This window comes from Elaeis guineensis, chromosome 5, assembly GCF_000442705.2.
Source record: "Elaeis guineensis isolate ETL-2024a chromosome 5, EG11, whole genome shotgun sequence".
In the NCBI taxonomy this organism is placed as follows: Eukaryota; Viridiplantae; Streptophyta; class Magnoliopsida; order Arecales; family Arecaceae; genus Elaeis; species Elaeis guineensis.
Genome location: NC_025997.2, coordinates 125,207,524 through 125,224,295, shown reverse-complemented (window position 1 = coordinate 125,224,295; position 16,772 = coordinate 125,207,524). Strand labels below are relative to the sequence as shown.

General features: G+C 47.8%; 1 protein-coding gene across 1 annotated transcript; it reads left to right on the top strand.

The window, feature by feature from the left end:
- Positions 1 to 976: 976 nt before the first annotated feature.
- On the top strand, positions 977 to 16,388 carry LOC105046194 (protein LURP-one-related 15). The gene is made up of 3 exons (XM_010924715.4): positions 977 to 1,378; positions 15,779 to 16,006; positions 16,125 to 16,388. The coding sequence occupies exons 1-3, from the start codon at positions 1,082 to 1,084 to the stop codon at positions 16,224 to 16,226; spliced, it is 627 nt and encodes a 208-aa protein (XP_010923017.2). The 5' UTR covers positions 977 to 1,081; the 3' UTR covers positions 16,227 to 16,388.
- Positions 16,389 to 16,772: the final 384 nt, after the last annotated feature.

The window sequence follows — 16,772 nt, the reverse complement described above, 5'->3', positions numbered from 1 at the left end:
GACTCTACCCTGACATAGTGAGCTTAAGGACATATCTGATCCAAAGGACTATATATGCATTACAACTCCTAGCCATACAGAACAAGAAAATTTATATGCCTGCACCCTCAAAAAATAAAAAATTGATGCAAGATATTCTCATTATGTGAGGGCAAAATGAATTATCATTTTTTTTTTACTCGGATAAAAGTGGAGGAACATATTAAAACCCATAAAAATTTTGCTAGACAATTTTTCACAACAAAAAGTATGGATGACTGTAACTACATGAATTCTTTTTGACCTAATTTGATAAATATACTCCTATATTTTAGCCTGTGTTATCCTTTTGTTTCAGCACAAAATTATATACTAATTGAGATAGAAGTAGACATATCCAATGATATTCAAAGATAAATGTAAATATAAAATTTTAGATTATAATATATGAATTTTAAAAAATAATAACAAAAATATAATAATTTTTGTTAAATCAAATGATATATAAAATGGATTCTTAAGATGAACAATTAAGAGAGAGATTTTAATAGTAGATTAAAAATATAACTATGTTAGAGTGGTGTATATATATTCTAAATAAATATGGCTATTAATCATTAACTAATTTACTACTCTGATTTGATATGGCAATTGGGAATTGACATGTTATATGGTTGGATAGCTGATGTCAATTGACTCTATGCGCCACTCAACCCTCCATATACGATCAATAATTGATAAATGATATCATAATTAATATTTAATATTTTTTATTTTAAATTCATAAATAAAAAAAATTTAGGTAGGCAAAATATAGAATCGTAAAAAAAAAATATGAATGAGCCAAATTCCTAGTTTGGGAAGGCACATAAATCCAAAACTGTCATTTTTATTTTAAAAAAAAATTATTTTACAATATACTATAAATAATTTATATATAATATTTATAAATAAACATCTGGCAGGAGTTCAATGAGAATAGATGCGGTTCTGTTTGCTTTATAAGAGTAGAGAAGAGAGAGACAAAGTTCGACCTTGGATTTCGTGTGACGGTGGTATATATAGAGATGAAACTTAATAGAATCGGAGAGACCTTCAGAGGATGACCAGGTCTTTTAGTAATTCCAAGTTACGTTCCGCCGTTGACATCGCCGTTAGGATCATGGCGGCGGTAGTGTGGAACATGGCGCCGTTTGGCCGCCGGGTGGCGGTGGTGAGCTGGAAGTTTTGCGCGCCGTACCGGGTGGACCTCACCGTCAGGCAGAAGGCCCTGACGAACGGCGACTCCACCGTCAAGGACATGAATCGAACTGTGGTGTTCAAGGTGAAGGGCTTCTTTCCGTACCGCCGTGTCCTCCTCGAGTCCCCCGGCAATTCCCTCGTCTCCATGCAAAAGAAGGTCGGTTTTCCCTTTCTTCGTTTTTTTTTTTTTTTTTTTTGGTTGATATCTTAAGAGAGAGGACTTTTCTTTTGATTGTTATTGTTTATTGTTTTGTGTCCCTACCTCCAACTTTTCCTTTTTTTTTTTTTTTTTTTTTTTTTTGATGTTTGAGTTTATGATCTTAAGGAATTCTGACGGTTAATTTTTATTTTTCATCATCATTTTCGTCGAAAAAATATAGGTTTTTTCATTTCTGAAGTGCTTGCTGAACTCCATGATTTTTCTTTTTCTGATATTTTGGCAGAAAATGGCCTGGGATTTGGGATCTTTCAAGAGGTTAATTAGTGTTGTGGGCTTCCGGAGAGTTCTAGAAATGGCACTCGACTAAGCGGAAACATAAAATAGCCCCAGTGGAACATGTTTTTACCGTGGGGTTTGGGTTGTATGAAAGAATGGTTGGTCTTTTCTTTCACGTTAGCTATTGGGTAGCATTTTGTGGGGCTTTCAAAGCATAATATAAGCTTCATGACCCACGTTATAGGTAGAAGAAAAGATTTATTATTATTGCGGCCAATCTCCTCATCGTCTGATCATCGGAAACGAGCACCTACAAGAGAAGTCCACACTGACCGGAGATGCCTCCGGCGGGGACCCTCCGACGGTCAAGTCAGAAAGGAGACTAGGCAACAGTAGAAAAGAATCAGGAAGACTCAGCGGGAGAGAGAGAGAGTGAGTCCAGGGGCTTCGAAAAAACCTCCTAACACTGTTGCCTTCCCCGTTTTATAGTAGGGCGCGACGTAGTCCTATCATTAATAGCGCGAATAATTGGAGAGTTATCAAATCGTCGGAGGCTGTCAGAATCACCGCGGATTGTCAAGTCACCGTGGGCTGTCAGATCACTGGGGTTGACCCCTGTCCAGGGCGGCCTCGCCGCATGTCCTTGTCAGGACAGCAGCCCATAGCAGTCGTACGGCATTTGAGAGAGCCGACCGACCATACGTCGGTATTCGGCTGCGAGATGTCGGGTGAAGACCCGGGGACACCGTCGACCGATTTGGCGTGTTGCGGGAGTCGGGCATCGGCTGCCACCCTCGCCCGACGGTGAGTCGGTAATCTAGGCTCCGCCGCTCGGCTAGTCGGGAACAGAATGGGTCTGCCTGATCGGGACTCCTTTAGTCGGATAATGTCGGCAGCTACTGTCGGCAGTCGTCGGTCGGTGCGGTCGGTAGAGTCGGACGTCGGTCGGATAGACCCGAGGATGAGCCAGCATAAAAGGGATCGATCGGTATGCCCCAACAGTTGCCCCCCCACTCCTGAGTCGGATGTCGTGCTGGCCAGCGTCTCCGCATGGACGACGGCTTCGGGCGAAAGGAGTGGATACCCATCGCATCATACTCCAACTCTGACGACCGTACCAATGAGCGATCCAGCATCAGACGTCCTATCGATGTCAGACGTCCCATTGGGAACAAGAATCATCGTTTCTGCCGTCTCCTCGGGAATGCGAACCGCCGTCGGTTAGTGAATCCTGAGATGCGGTTATTTTGCCACGTGGAAGGGAGCCATTGGGCTGAACCCGTTCAGGCGGATGGAGGCGACGTGGTTTGATCTGGGGCGGGTGCGTCGAATCGTCGAACCGAGGGAAGGCCCAGATGCGGCCACGTGTTAAGATCCGGGAGATCTTCGTCGGGTGTGCTCTCATCCCAACCGTCGAGGGACACTATATATACAGGGTCACCTGCATCCAAAACTCCACTTTTCATAGCTCTGTCGTCGAGACTCTGGTCGAGTGGTCCCTTTGTCTCAGATAGTTGTCCCTGCCTTCCTCCTAGAAAAGTTTTCTCGAAGCCTTTGTCTTCTTGTTTTTCACTCCCTTGGAATTTTCTTCTTTCTTCATCTTCATCCTTCTTTGGGACTAGCATCATGGCTAGGACCTCTCCTTGTGGGAGTCTGTCAGGGAACTCGACCGACGATTCTCGGTCGACCTCGGAGGTGGAGGTTTCTTCACTTTTGGGGCCGAACGTCGATCGACTCAGGGAGCAGTACTGCATCCCGAAGCAGTTTCGGCTGTTCACCCTTGGAGCCGATGGCCGGGTTAACAATCTACCTTCGGACCAGGTGGCTTTCTATGTCGAGGACCTCCGGGTCGGTTTTCATTTTTTGGTTCTGGAGTTTGTCCGGAACATACTGGACTATTACGGACTTTGTCCGGCGCAACTGGTGCCGAACTCAGTTCGGCTGATAGTCAGTTTTGCTTTGTTGTGTCGGCTTTTGCCGACCAATCCTCGTATCTCCCTCTTTCGAGCATTTTTTGTTCTCCGACCCCACCCTAAAGCCCGAGGGTGGTGGTTTTTCAACCCTCAAAAGGGTCTTTCCTTCATCACTGATCTTCCATCGTCAATCCATGGATGGAAGAACCAGTTCTTCTTTGCTTCTTCTCCGCTTCCTTGGGGGTTTTCTTCCCACTGGGGGGACCCCCGGACTCAGCCGAATGAGAACAGTCGGGTGGAGGACGGGGACCGAGAGGATTTTCACCATTTAAAGGACATCTCGGTGCCGAAGCAGAGGGAGCTCATCACCGAGCAAGCTCTGTACGATGTCGGTCTGAGCTCGGTTCCTCATTTAGGTACATCTCGGACTGTCATTTTTTTTTTCATTGGGCTAGTGCTGATCCTCTGTTGAAATTGCAAGCATGCCGCCGAGGGTGAGGCTGACGGATGCCGACGTTCAGCAACATGCGGCGCGGAAGAGACCGGCGCACGGAGCCGAACCATCGCGGCCTCCCAAGAGGCCTCAAGTAGCTTATCGAGCGACCCTGCGGCGATGGGAGCACAGCCCGGCTCCGACCGTGCGTCGGGCCCTGAGCCGATTATTGCACTGTCGGTGCCGATGGTGCCTCCCGAGGCTCCACCCAAGGGAAGGGCGGCCGAGGGAGCAGCCGAAGGTGTGCCGGCTGCACAGCCGGCGGAAGAAGTTCGAGTGGAGACACGCAAGCCCGAACGGCCTGCGTCGGCGGCCGTCGCAGCCTCGGGAGGGACCCAGTCAAGCTCGAGCCTCCCATCTTTCTTCGATTTCAGGGCCTAGGTGTCCGAACGAGGGAAAGCCCCGATGGCGCCAGGCGACGACAGAAGGTCGACCGGTCGTGCCACATCATCCGACGTCCAGCTTCCCGAAGGAGCGTCGGCCCTGGCCAACCATGATTTGGCCAGGAGGTTATGTTAGGCGACAATCCTCCCGGCCGACCAGGAGATTATGAAGAATCAGCGGGTGTCCGACATGCTTTCTTCCTTCTACCCGACCATGATCCGGATGAGTTTCTCTCCTTCACTTCTTATTTCCATCGTTGTTTTCTATCAGTTCGGTCTTCTAACGATCGGCTTGTTATTTGCAGCTGATTTACAACATATCCGAGTTGGAGGTCGGATATCGGAGGTTCGATGATCTCCGGGCAGCCTGGAAAGATAGGGCCACGGCCGTCGAGACCGAGAAGGCAATAATGGTCGAGCAGCTGAAACAGTCGGTCGACCGTGAGGCCCGGCTCGAGGAGGAGATCTCCCGCCTTACCGATGCCCTGGCTGTCTCGGGGGTCGAACTACAGTCGGCTCGCGAGGAAGCCAAACGAAAGTCCTGTACCGCTCGCCGGCTGCGTCGTGAGCGGGATGGTTACGTTAGTGAACTCAAAGCCGAGCGCGAGCAACTTCGGATGAGTCTGGGGAATCTCGTCAAGGCCGAGGAGAATTTATCCACCGCTCAAGCCGATGCAGACATAGCGAGGGCGGAGGCAGAATCGGCGAAGGAGGCAATGAGTCGGGCTGTGGAAGACTTTCGCAGCTCTGATGAATATCGGAAGGAGCTCTTGGAGAGTGGTTTCATCTCGTACCGAGTGGGGTGCGAGGACACCTGGGAAGCGGTCCAGGGCCTGTATCCGGAGCTCGATCTCAGCAGCGTCGTCCCCCCAGGGTCGGAGGGCCAAGCCGCGAGAGAGGTGGCCGACCCGTCGTCGGGAGATCATACTGCCGCGGAGGAAGCCATCCCGGAGCAGGTCACCGAAGGTGAGGCGGCTCCGAACCCCGATGCTACTCCGGCCCGAGCGGCCACGCCGATCGCCTCCGAACTTCTCCCGATCGAAGAAGCTGACTCCGACGAGTAGTCGGAGCATCTTTTGTTTTTATTTTTGTTCTTACTTGGTGTACTTGTAGTCGGGCTTCGGCCCAATTTTGTAAATTCGGTTCATACTTGAATGAAATTGAAAATTTTTTAGTTTTTTTTTTTCTTTTTTTTTTTTATGCATCCTGAAATGTGTCTTGAAATGTATGTTTCGCTGAGACGCCCCTGAGCATATAAGTCGTAGGCCCGACGTACCTCGTTAGGACATTCGGTAAGATCCCCGGGTAGTTAGCCGAGACAGTCGGTAGCGCGCGCCATGGTAAAGGCAGAGTGAGCTTCAATTTTAGATCGGCATCTCGACTGTCGTACGACCCGACAGTCGAGAGTTTAAGTCGAGCGCCAGTTGCCCGGACCTGAGTCGGGCGTGTATGCGAGTCAGGTGTTGACCGATCTTCTGACGTAGCTCTTTGACCCGATTGTCCCACAGAGTCTGATAGTCAAATAGTGCCCGACGCGTTTGGTTGATGACAAGTCGGTCATCCATTGCCCGATTCTTTGTCGGGCGTATGCGTCGCGACGTGTGATAAATGGTGGTAAGCCGAATACCTTTCGACCGGCCGTGACCTGGTCGGTACGTTGTGAATGCGATGTTAGTCGCATTGGCATTTTGCCTTTCTTGGCCGGAGCCAAGTCGGCAAGTTAGCTAGTCGCCTTGCTCAAGAGTCGACTGTAGAAGGAGCGTGGTTTCAACTTAGGGGGGTTTCATCGTCATCGCCGGCCTTCCACCAATGTAGATATACCGGTCATCGTAAGAGTTCGATGCATCGTCGGCGATTGGGCCGCAGATTCCCAATGGAATGTTGGGCCTAAGTCAGGGCGTCGGGGCTCGTACTACTAGCGAGCACCGATGCACAATTGGAGAGCTGAGATTCTAGACTCCGAAGTTTTGAAGCTGAGTTTGTATTCTGAATAAGGGCACACAGAGTTTACTGGTAATACAATCTCAGGTTGTCAGCATTCCAAGTTCGGGGAATGGCCATTCTTTCTAGAATCTCCAGTCGGTAGGCTCCCGGTCCGTAGGTGTCCGCTATCTTGTAGGGCCCTTCCTAGTTCGGGGACAACTTCCCTTGATCCAAAGGCTTTGAAACTTTCGCTTTCCTCAAGACCAGGTATCCGGGTCTGAAAAATCTTGGCTTGACTTTAGCATTGTAGCATCGGGTCACTCTTTGTCGGTAAAAAGTCATGCAGAGTTGAGTTTCGTGTCGGAGTTCTGGTAGGAGGTCCAAGTCGGCTCTCCGACACTCTGAGTTGTCCGATTCGCAGTACTGCTCAACTCTAGTCGATGGTAGCTCGATCTCGAGTGGGATCATCGCCTCCGTCCCATAGGTCAGGCTGAAAGAAGATTTTTCGGTCGGAACACGGGGTGTCGTTCGGTATGCCCACAGGACGGAATTCAATTCCTCAACCCAGAGGCCTTTGGCTTCATTTAGTCGGGTCTTCAGTCCATGCAAAATGGTTCGGTTGGTTACTTCGACCTCACTGTTGGACTACGGATGTCCGACCGAGGTCAGTCTGTGCGCGATATGAAATCTCGCACAGAACTCCCGGAAGTCTCGGTTGTCGAATTGTCGTCCATTGTCGGTGATAATGGTGTGCGGTAGTCTGAATCTGAAGATGATGGACTTTTGGACGAAGTCTTCCATCTTCCGCTCGGTGATCTATGCTAGAGGTTCGGCTTCCACCCACTTAGTGAAGTAGTCGATTGTGATGACTATAAACTTCCTTTGGCCAGACACCGAAGGAAAAGGACCAAGTATGTCGATTCCCCACTGGGCGAAGGGCCATGGAGCGATTATGGGAGTGATCTGGTTGGTGGGGCGGTGTTGTATGTTAGCGTACCTCTGACATGGTTCAAACCTCCGAACCAACTCAGCCGCATCCTTTCTCATAGTGGGCCAGTAGTAACCCTGCCGTAGGATCTTATAGGCCAAGGATTTGCCCCCCAAGTGATTTTCGCAGATCCGTTCGTGCACCTCTCTGAGTGCGTAGTCCGCGTCAGTCGGTCCCAGGCACCTCAGCAGGGGAAGGGAGAACGATCTTTTGTAAAATCGATCGTCCATCATTACATATTGGGAGGCCGCCCATCGGAGTTGCTTGGCTTCCGTGAGGTCTTCAGGGCTGGTTCCGTCGGTCAGATACTGAATGATCGGATCCATCCAGCTTGGCTCGGTCGTCAGTTGCAGTACCTCCTCGACCCTATCGATGCTCGATTGCTCGAGACTCTCCACAAGTGTCCGACCTAAAGTATCGTAGGCTGATGTCGCAAGCCTGGAGAGTGAGTTGGCCCGAGCATTCTCCGATCTGAAAATGTGGGAGATCTCAAAATACTCGAGGTGTGCCACGAGATCTCTCACCTTTTGGTGATATTTTGCCATGGTCGGATCCCGCACCTCGAATTCGTCTTTGACTTGTCCCACGATCAGCTGATAGTCGGAGAAGACTCTGAGGCTGTTGATCCCAAGCTCCTTTACCACTCTCAAGCCAGCGAGGAGCGCTTCATATTCGGCTTGATTATTGGAGGCTTTGAAGTCGAATCGGAGGGCGTACTGTTGAAAAATGTGTCCCAAAAAGTCAATCGTCAAGCTGTTGACGGTTGAGCAACCAAGTATTGTAATTGATTTGTTAATAAATAAAATATATTTGACATCTTCATCATAAGCTTTCATCTTCTAATGAACTCTGTTGTTATGATGAAGTCCTTAGGACTATTTAAGTTCGATAAAGAGAGGATTTATCGATTAGTCCTTAAAACTGTTCACGACCAAATGATAGGCTGTTAATAAGGACGACAGCTTCTATCGAGCATAGGTCGCTGTAGGCCATATGGGTTGGTTGTCCTCTTAACCAAGGAGTGTGGAGACACTGGTATGGCATACAGGTGAGATGTAAGGGTACATCATCATTGAACGTGACCAACTCCAGAGTATTCTACTGTCGAGAATATCTCTGATGGGATATAGGTATAAGTATCCCTTAGACCTGAGATCGCCTCAGTGACTTGCAAGCAACTCACTGTGCTTTGGTACTGGACTAACTGAATTTCTAATTCAGGGACGGAAGGCTTCTGGGCACAGTCAAGTACTTGCGAAGTCAGAGTGTGATCGAGATGGGATTGACCACTCCAAGAGTTGGAGAAGAATGAGTCGCTGTATTTCAATTTAGCAAAACCTTGGCCAGGGTAATCCATCAGATGGATTTGATATTTTGAAATACAATGTGGACAACCTGATCAGAGTTGACAGTTGAGCTCTGGGGTGTCCTATGATCATTTTGGTCAAGGGGATGAATTATATGAAAACTATATCCGCATGGGTTCTAAGGATGTTGTTCTACACATTCGACCTATCCGGTCGTCGGGTACCATTGCTAGATGGTCACTTCGATTGGTATAGAAATTTGTTCCTATGCTGCCGGCTTAGGTTCGGACCTATGAGGTCACACACATTAGAGTTCATGATCCGATCAGATGGTTGATCAACGATTAAGAATCATTCTAGGGTTAAATGATCAATACGATTGACATTTAACCCAGTGCAAGTGTTGCAGGAGGATCTATTAGCAATTCGATTGCTGATTGGCTTAATTTGATTAAGCCAATGGGCTGAGATTAAGTCTAATTAAATATGATTTAATTAGATTTGGTTTGAGCTTGATTGGATCAAGTCCAATTGGTTTATTGGATAAGCCAAGTGCAAGGAAAAACTAGTCCTAGTTCAACTAGGACTTGGGTCAATCTAATTTCTAATTTGATTAGAAAATTAAATCAGATTTAAATCTAATTTAATCTGATTAAATTAGGTTCTTAATTGGGTTAAGACCTATTTTAATTGGGTTAATCCAATTTTGATTTGATTTGGTTTGAGAAACCAAATTAAAACAAGTCATAAGACAGAATCCTAGTAAGACTAGGATTCCACCTTGCGCCACATAAGCCTTCTCCACGCCCTCTCTCTTATTCAACGCCAATCTCCACTTATTTGGTGCGACAAAAGCCCTCTCTCAGATCTCTCCCATGTTCACAAAAGGTCTCCTCTCTTCTTTCTTACATGGAATGTGGTTTGGATCAAATCTAAAAGGAATAAGTTTGGATTTCGAATTCTATGAGATAGAGTTTTAGAAATCCAAAACTCTTTCAATTTTGCACCGAATTTATCCAAATTTTTTTTGAAATTTTCATGGCTATATTGTGCACCCTTTTCTGTGAATCCATACATAAAAATATGAAAGAGGTGCTCAATAGTTGGGCGTCCCTTAACTTGCCATGTTTGGATAAGCCTTGACTAGGTGTTTGACCTAGACAAGGACTCTATCATATCTCTCTATATAAGAGGAGTTTCTTCGTGAAATTTTAGGATAAATTAGAGATTTGAGAGACCTTTGTGCCATCCAAAAATCAGAGAGAAATACTTTGGGTCGTGGAGATATAAAAGACGCAAGTTTGGATGTCTAGAGAGAAAAACGTGAAGAAGAAGAGGGTCTTCTTCTTGGGTTTTTGTTTTCACATCTTTCCTCCCTCCATCTTGAGTTTTCTGAGAGTGTCTCAGATCTGAAACTCCTCCTTCTACTTTTCATCTTTGGAAGAGTCCAAATCAAGAAGAAGGAGGCACCTGATCAACCATCAAAGAAGGATCAGCGCAGTACTAGCATACTGTGCTGATTTCCTGAAGCAGAACTTCTGATCGAGATTCGTGGGCTCGTGTGGACGACTCCTAGAGGCCGGACGCATGTGCGGCTTGCAACATCATCCTCAAGCCCAGATCATCAAGGTTAGAATGTCTAACTTGCAAGGTAATAGATCTGATCTATTGTTTAATACATACATTAGATGTAGTATAGAAATATGTTGATATGATCAACATGTAGTTCATGCTATATTTATATATTTTAATTTCTAATTTAACGTCATGTAATAATCATGTAATAGGATCTTAGATCTAGGGATTTTTTAATCTTAGAAAATAAATTTTGATTTATTTTAGTCTTCCGCTGTATGATCTTGAAAAAGTTTCAAGATCTAACCCTCTTTTTCAAGATCTAACCCTGAAACCCTAGATCTGGTTCCTTCACGTACTCGGTGACCACTCTCTCCGAGTTGGTGAGCAGGAATCCGGCCTCGCTCCCGCGAGCATTGGAAGCTCCGTCGATGTACAACACCCAAGTAGCCCCGGGGTCACATTCAGAGGTTGCAGCTCCTTTGGAGCGCTCGGCTTTCGATTCTTGGTCGGTTGTCGGGCATTCTGCAATAAAGTCAGTCAAAACCTGAGCTTTCAAGGTAGGTCGTGGTTGGTACTAAATGTCGAACTCACTCAGCTTCATCGTCCATTTCGCCAGTCGTCCTGATGTGTCGGGACGACGCAAGATCGTCCTCAGGGATTGGTCGGTGAGGACCACGATAGCGTGCGCTTGAAAATACGGATGGAGTCGTTGTGCAGACATGATCAAGTTGAATATCATTTTCTCCATCTTTGAGTACCGAGCTTCAGCTTTGTAGAGCACTTTGCTGGTGTGGTATATGGGTTGGTGAATTCGGCTCTCGTTCTCCCGGACGAGCACTGAACTAACCGCCTCTGGGGAGGTTACCAAGTAGAGGTACAGCATTTCTCCGACTTCTGGCTTTACAAGCAGTGGCGGGGAGGCCAGATATCTCTTCAGATCCTCGAAGGCCTGCTGGTACTCATCCGGCCAAGAGAAACCCTTCGCCTGCCTCAGGATTTTGAAGAACGGGAGGCATCTCTCAGCCGACCGAGAGATGAATCGACTGAGCGCGATGATCCTTCCATTAAGCTGCTGTACCTCTTTTTTGGTGTTCGGATGCCGCATGTTGATGATCGCATTTATCTTCTCAGGGTTAGCCTTGATTCCTCGTTGAGAAACGAGGAACCCGAGAAACTTTTCCAAAGTTATCTCGAAGGCGCACTTAGTCAGATTCAACCTCATCTGATATCATCGAAGAGTGCGAAAAGTTTCTTCAAGATCATGCACATGATCTGATGTCTGCGCGCTCTTCACCAGCATGTCATCCACGTACACCTCCATGTTGCGCCCGATTTGATCTTTGAAGACCTTATTGACGAGTCGCTGGTAGGTGGCTCCGGCATTTTTCAGTCCGAAGGACATTACTCTGTAGCAGTAAAGGCCCTTAGCGGTCACGAAGGCTGTGTGCTTTTCGTCTTTGGGTGCCATCCAGATCTGATTGTATCCGACAAAGGTGTCCATGAAGCTGAGCAGTCGATGGCCGGACGTCGCGTCTTCCAGTTGGTCGATTTTCGAAAGTAGGAAGCTATCCTTCGGACAGGCACGATTTAGGTCGGTGTAGTCGATGCAGATCCTCCACCCTCCATTAGCTTTTTTTCACCATAACAACATTGGCGAGCCAGTCGGGGTATGTGGTTTCTCTGATGAAGCCCACCTCGAGTAGCTTGTCCACCTCCTCGTCGATGGCCTTCTGTCTTTCGGGAGCGAAAGACCGCTTCTTCTGCCTCACCGGCCTCACTCTAGGTCGATGTTGAGCTGGTGAGTCATCGTCTCCGGGGGGATGTCGGACATATCCACGGCCGACCAAGCGAATACGTCGGCATTGGCCTTCAACAGCTCTACTAGCTGCCGTTGCTCAGGGTCGGGTAATTGGGATCCGACCCAAACCACTCATTCGGGATTCTCCACTATTGGGACGGAAACCAACCGTTCGGTCGGTTCGCCTCGTTCTTCCTCTCTCCGTTGGTCCAACTTGTCGACCGTCAGGGAGTCCTTCGATTCGTTGCTTTGAGCAGAGATTTGGAAGCATCGCCGAGCGAGCTATCGATCCCCGTGCATCTCCCCGACTCCATTTTTTATCGGGCATCGAACCAGCAGATGGTACGTCGAGACTATCGCTCTGAGGGCGTTTAGTCCGGGCCTTCCAAGTATGGCGTTGTAGGCCGAAGGTACTTGGACGACCGCAAAGGTTAAGTGGACTATGCTTTGTCATGGTTCGGCTCCAGCTGTCACGGAAAGAGTAATTTCTCCTTCCACCATGATAGCATCTCCAGCAAAACCTATTAGGGGTGTAGAGATTCTCTTGAGCCGATCAGCCGACAGTCGCATTCGGGAGAAGGTTAAGTAGAACAAAATATTAGTCGAACTTCCATTATCAACAAGGATCCTTCTTACATCATAATTTGCTATTATTGTCGAGACAACAACAGCATCGTCATGGGAAGTTTGGATTCTCCGAGCATCTTTATCTGTAAAAGTAATTACATCATCTTGGCGCAGCTTCTTCGCCGACTCCCCTCCAGCAGTCGTCCCCCGGTCCAGTCGTTTGGAGATCATATTGATGACCCCGGTCGTGGGCTGGTTGTTCGCTGCCTCTTCAGTCGGTTGGGGTCATCGGTTGGGGACGGGTTGAGTCGGCGGGCTCCTTCGAAATTTCTCGAGATACCCTCGATGTATGAGGGCCTCGATTTCATCATTGAGTTGGATGCACTGTTCGATGTTGTGGCCGTGGCTCCGATGAAATCGATAGTATTTTCGTCAGTCGAGGCCCTTTGCCTTCAAAGGCGGAGGTCGTCGCAGATATTCCTCTCCTTCGATCTCCATCAAAATCTATGCACGAGGAGCAGAGAGAGGAGTATAGGAGTCATACCTGCGATGCACCGGCCTCGGACTCCGTCGCCGGGGCGATCTCGAGCTCCGTCGTCGGGGTGAGACCTGTTTGTCAGTCGGAGGCCTGCTAGGCTCGGTAGGAGCCCGACCTTTTCTTCGCTTCTCCTTTGGGCCCCTGGTCTCGGTCAGGCATCGGTCGGAGTCTCCTTCGTCTGCGTGCATGTATTTATACGCGCGCTCCAGCAGTTCGGCATATGTCCGGGAGAGGGTCTTGTCCAAGGAGTATGTAAATCGGAACCCCCTTAGCCCCCTCTTCATGGCTGAGATAGCCATATCTTCGTTGAGGTCCCGAATCTCAAGTGTGGCCACGTTGAATCGCGTCACGAAGTATCGGAGCGTCTCATTTTCTCCCTGCTTGAGAGAGAAAAGGTTGTCCGAGGTTCGTGGCGGCTTCCGGCTGGTGCTGAAATAGACTACGAAAGCATGCTCGAGCTACCTGAAAGAGTGGATGCTTCCTGAGCGGAGGCTGGAGTAACAGGCCCTGGCAACTTTGCGAAGTGTGGTAGGGAAGCCGATGCAGAGAAGGGCGTCGGTTGCCCCTTGGATCGTCATGAGAGCCTTGTAGCTCTCCAGATGGTCAACTGGGTCGGTGGAGCCGTCGTAGGGCTCCACATGAGGTATCTTGAACCGACTAGGAATCGGCTCGTCGAGGATGAGTCAGGAGAGAGGTTGGACGGTCTGAAAGTCGACGTCGTTCGAAGACTTCTGTCCATCCACCTGGAGCTGGGCAAGCCGGCAGTCGATTTCTTCAAACCTACGTTCGTAGTCGTCGGTCCGTCGGTGCTGGGAGACTCCAGGGGTCGAGTCTCCCGACGAATCTGAGAGGGAGGCGGACGGTGTCTGCGGTCGCTTCTCCTTCCTCGCTCGTTCCAGCTGGGAAGGGAAGGGTCGTCGAGACCGGTGGGTATCATGCCGTGGCCGCCTCTCCCTTTCTCGGTGGGAGTGCTGCGACGGCTGCTCCTGAGGAGGAGATGGAGACCAACACGGGCGTCGGCGGCTGCTCCTAGACGGCATCGGGTGCGCCGTCGATTGCCCCGTCGGTGAGTGCAGCAATCGGGTTGGTTGTTGTTGAAGGCTCTTGACTGCATCCGTCAGCACAGTCATCTGCCGCACGATCGCCGTGATCTGTGCCTCCGTGGTCACCACAGGATGCGGAGAGCTGGGTTCCGCCATGAAGGGTGGAGGAGAGGCCTCTTCCCGGTGGGAAGAGTGCCTCGTCGATTCGGTGGCTCTCGATCGCTGAGCCCTGGTTCTTATCATCTCGAAAGGATTTTTTGAGCTCTGTGGAGGTCGTGATCTCCCCCCTACCTGGCGCGCCAAACCTGTTGCGGCCAGTTCCCTCGTCGCCTGATCATCGAAAACGAGTACCTGCAAGAGAAGTCCACACTGACCGGAGATGCCTCCGGCGGGGATCCTCCGACGGTCAAGTCAGAGAGGAGACTAGGCAACAGTAGGAAAGAATCAGGGGGACTCAGCGGGAGAGAGAGAGAGTGAGTCCAGGGGCTTCAAAAGAACCTCCTAACACTGTTGCCTTCTCCATTTTATAGTAGGACGCGGCGTGGTCCTGTCATTAATGACGCGGACAATTGGAGAGTTGTCAAATCGTCGGAGGCTGTCAGAATCGTCGTGGGTTGTCAAGTCATCGTGGGCTGTCAGATCACTGGGGTTGACCCCTGCCCAGGGCAGGACGATGTCCCCAGGGCGGCCACGCCGCATGTCCTTGTCAGGACAGCAGCTTATAGCAGTCGTACGGCGTTTGGGAGAGCCGACCGACCATACGTCGGTATTCGACTGTGAGATGTCGGGTGAAGATCCGGGGACACCATCGATCGATCTGGCGTGTTACGGGAGTCGGGCATCGGCTGCCACCCTCGCCCAATGGTGAGTCGGTAATCTGGGCTCCGCCGCTCGGCTAGTCGGGAACAGAATGGGTCTGCTCGATCGAAACTCCTTTAGTCGGATAATGTCGGCAGCTACTGTCGGCAGTCGTCGGTCGGTGCGGTCGGTAGAGTTGGACGTCGGTCGGACAGACCCGAGGGTGAGCCAGCATAAAAGGGATCGATCGGTATGCCCTAACAATTATACTTTGAGAACTATATAAAATACAGTCCAATAATTGACATTGCAAAAGAAGATCAATTATTATTTCGAAAGATATAACCCAAACCTTTCACCGTGGTGGTTTTATGAAACCTGTTCCAAGTTGCAATGAAAAAAGAATGAATAAAAAATAAAGAAAGCATCTTTTTCATTTTTTTTCATTGTATTTTAGAAAAACCTTCTACTTGATCTCCTTCTGAATTTTTTAAAAGAATTGATCTACTTGATCTTGTCAACTAGCTGAATCAATTAACTAAAATTAGCTAGAACCCTCAAAAACACAGCATATTTGACAATTTGGAGAAACCACAGCAACTCTATTTTTTCTGTTCATCGAAATCAAACTTTAGGATGTTGAGTGTAATAAAGAAAATAAATAAGCAACAATTTTATTGAGTACACAATATTTGGTAAGGTAGCAAGCCAAATCTCACGCTTCAACTTTGTATATTATGGTGTCAGTAATTGTTAGTGTAACCTCATGTATTCCTGGCTATAAATTTATAGATGATGAGTGTAAACAGTAGGTGGCGGGTCTATAGGGGAGATAGCTCCAACTCAAAAGATCTATTATTCAGCGTCAAGAAGTCCTCACCCATGCAATTCAAGACTGAGCTCCATGTGTTTTTGGCTGCCAACACCAATGAGAAAGCTTGTGACTTCAAGATCAAAGGAAGCTATTTTGCCAGGTCATGCACCATATATTTTGGAGAGTCTAAAACCATCATAGCTCAAGTAAGAAGCATGTTATTCGAACGTTTGTTATGCTTTTTCTTTTTGTGTTTTCTATAATTTTCTCAATTTTTAATTGTGCACTTTTGACACGTTCAATTGGTTGTTGATGGTGGTGCAGATGAGTCGGCAGGACAAGGTAAGGGTGACTGTCCATCCAAATGTGGACTATGCCTTTGTCGTGGCTCTCATTGTCATTTTTGATGAGATTAATAGAGAATAAAGGCAGAGATGGCCGAGATTGATGTCGTTTTAAATTTTGTGGAATTTGTACCGTAATAATAATTGTTTGGACTTTGTGGAGTACTGCACCCCATCATATATAACTCTGGAAGAAAATATTGTAATCTGAGCTTCCATAAATAAAAGTAGCCACATGAGAAATTATTAGAGTGTATTTTATTAATTTGCATCTCACCTTTTCTTTTTTTTTTTTTTTGACTTTTGTTTTCTTTTTTGGTGCTTGGTTAAGATATTTTTTTACAAAGGGATAAGATATTTTGCTCCAATGCCTCGATTTGATTTGTATATTGTTACTGATCCTTCCAAACATATCCTTGACCTTTGATTGGTTCTCACTACGTATCAGTGGGGTCTGGATTGTTTACTCCTTATCTTTAACTAAGATGCTTGAGTTTAGAAACAAAGCGAGAAAAAGAAGACGATGGGCAACTTGTTTTGTCGTAGGTTGTCTGAGGGATGAATATGAGCAGGTTAAATGCTACAGAGAAAAACGTAATAAAGATGCACATAAATAAGCATTGTGTCA

Bases quoted from the DNA above. Each gene is read 5' to 3' on its own strand.
- LOC105046194 (XM_010924715.4), top strand. From the start codon at position 1,082: ATGACCAGGTCTTTTAGTAATTCCAAGTTACGTTCCGCCGTTGACATC. The intron at 1,379-15,778 runs GTCGGTTTTCCC...ATAAATTTATAG, and splicing joins TCGTCTCCATGCAAAAGAAG to ATGATGAGTGTAAACAGTAG. The intron at 16,007-16,124 runs GTAAGAAGCATG...ATGGTGGTGCAG, and splicing joins CTAAAACCATCATAGCTCAA to ATGAGTCGGCAGGACAAGGT.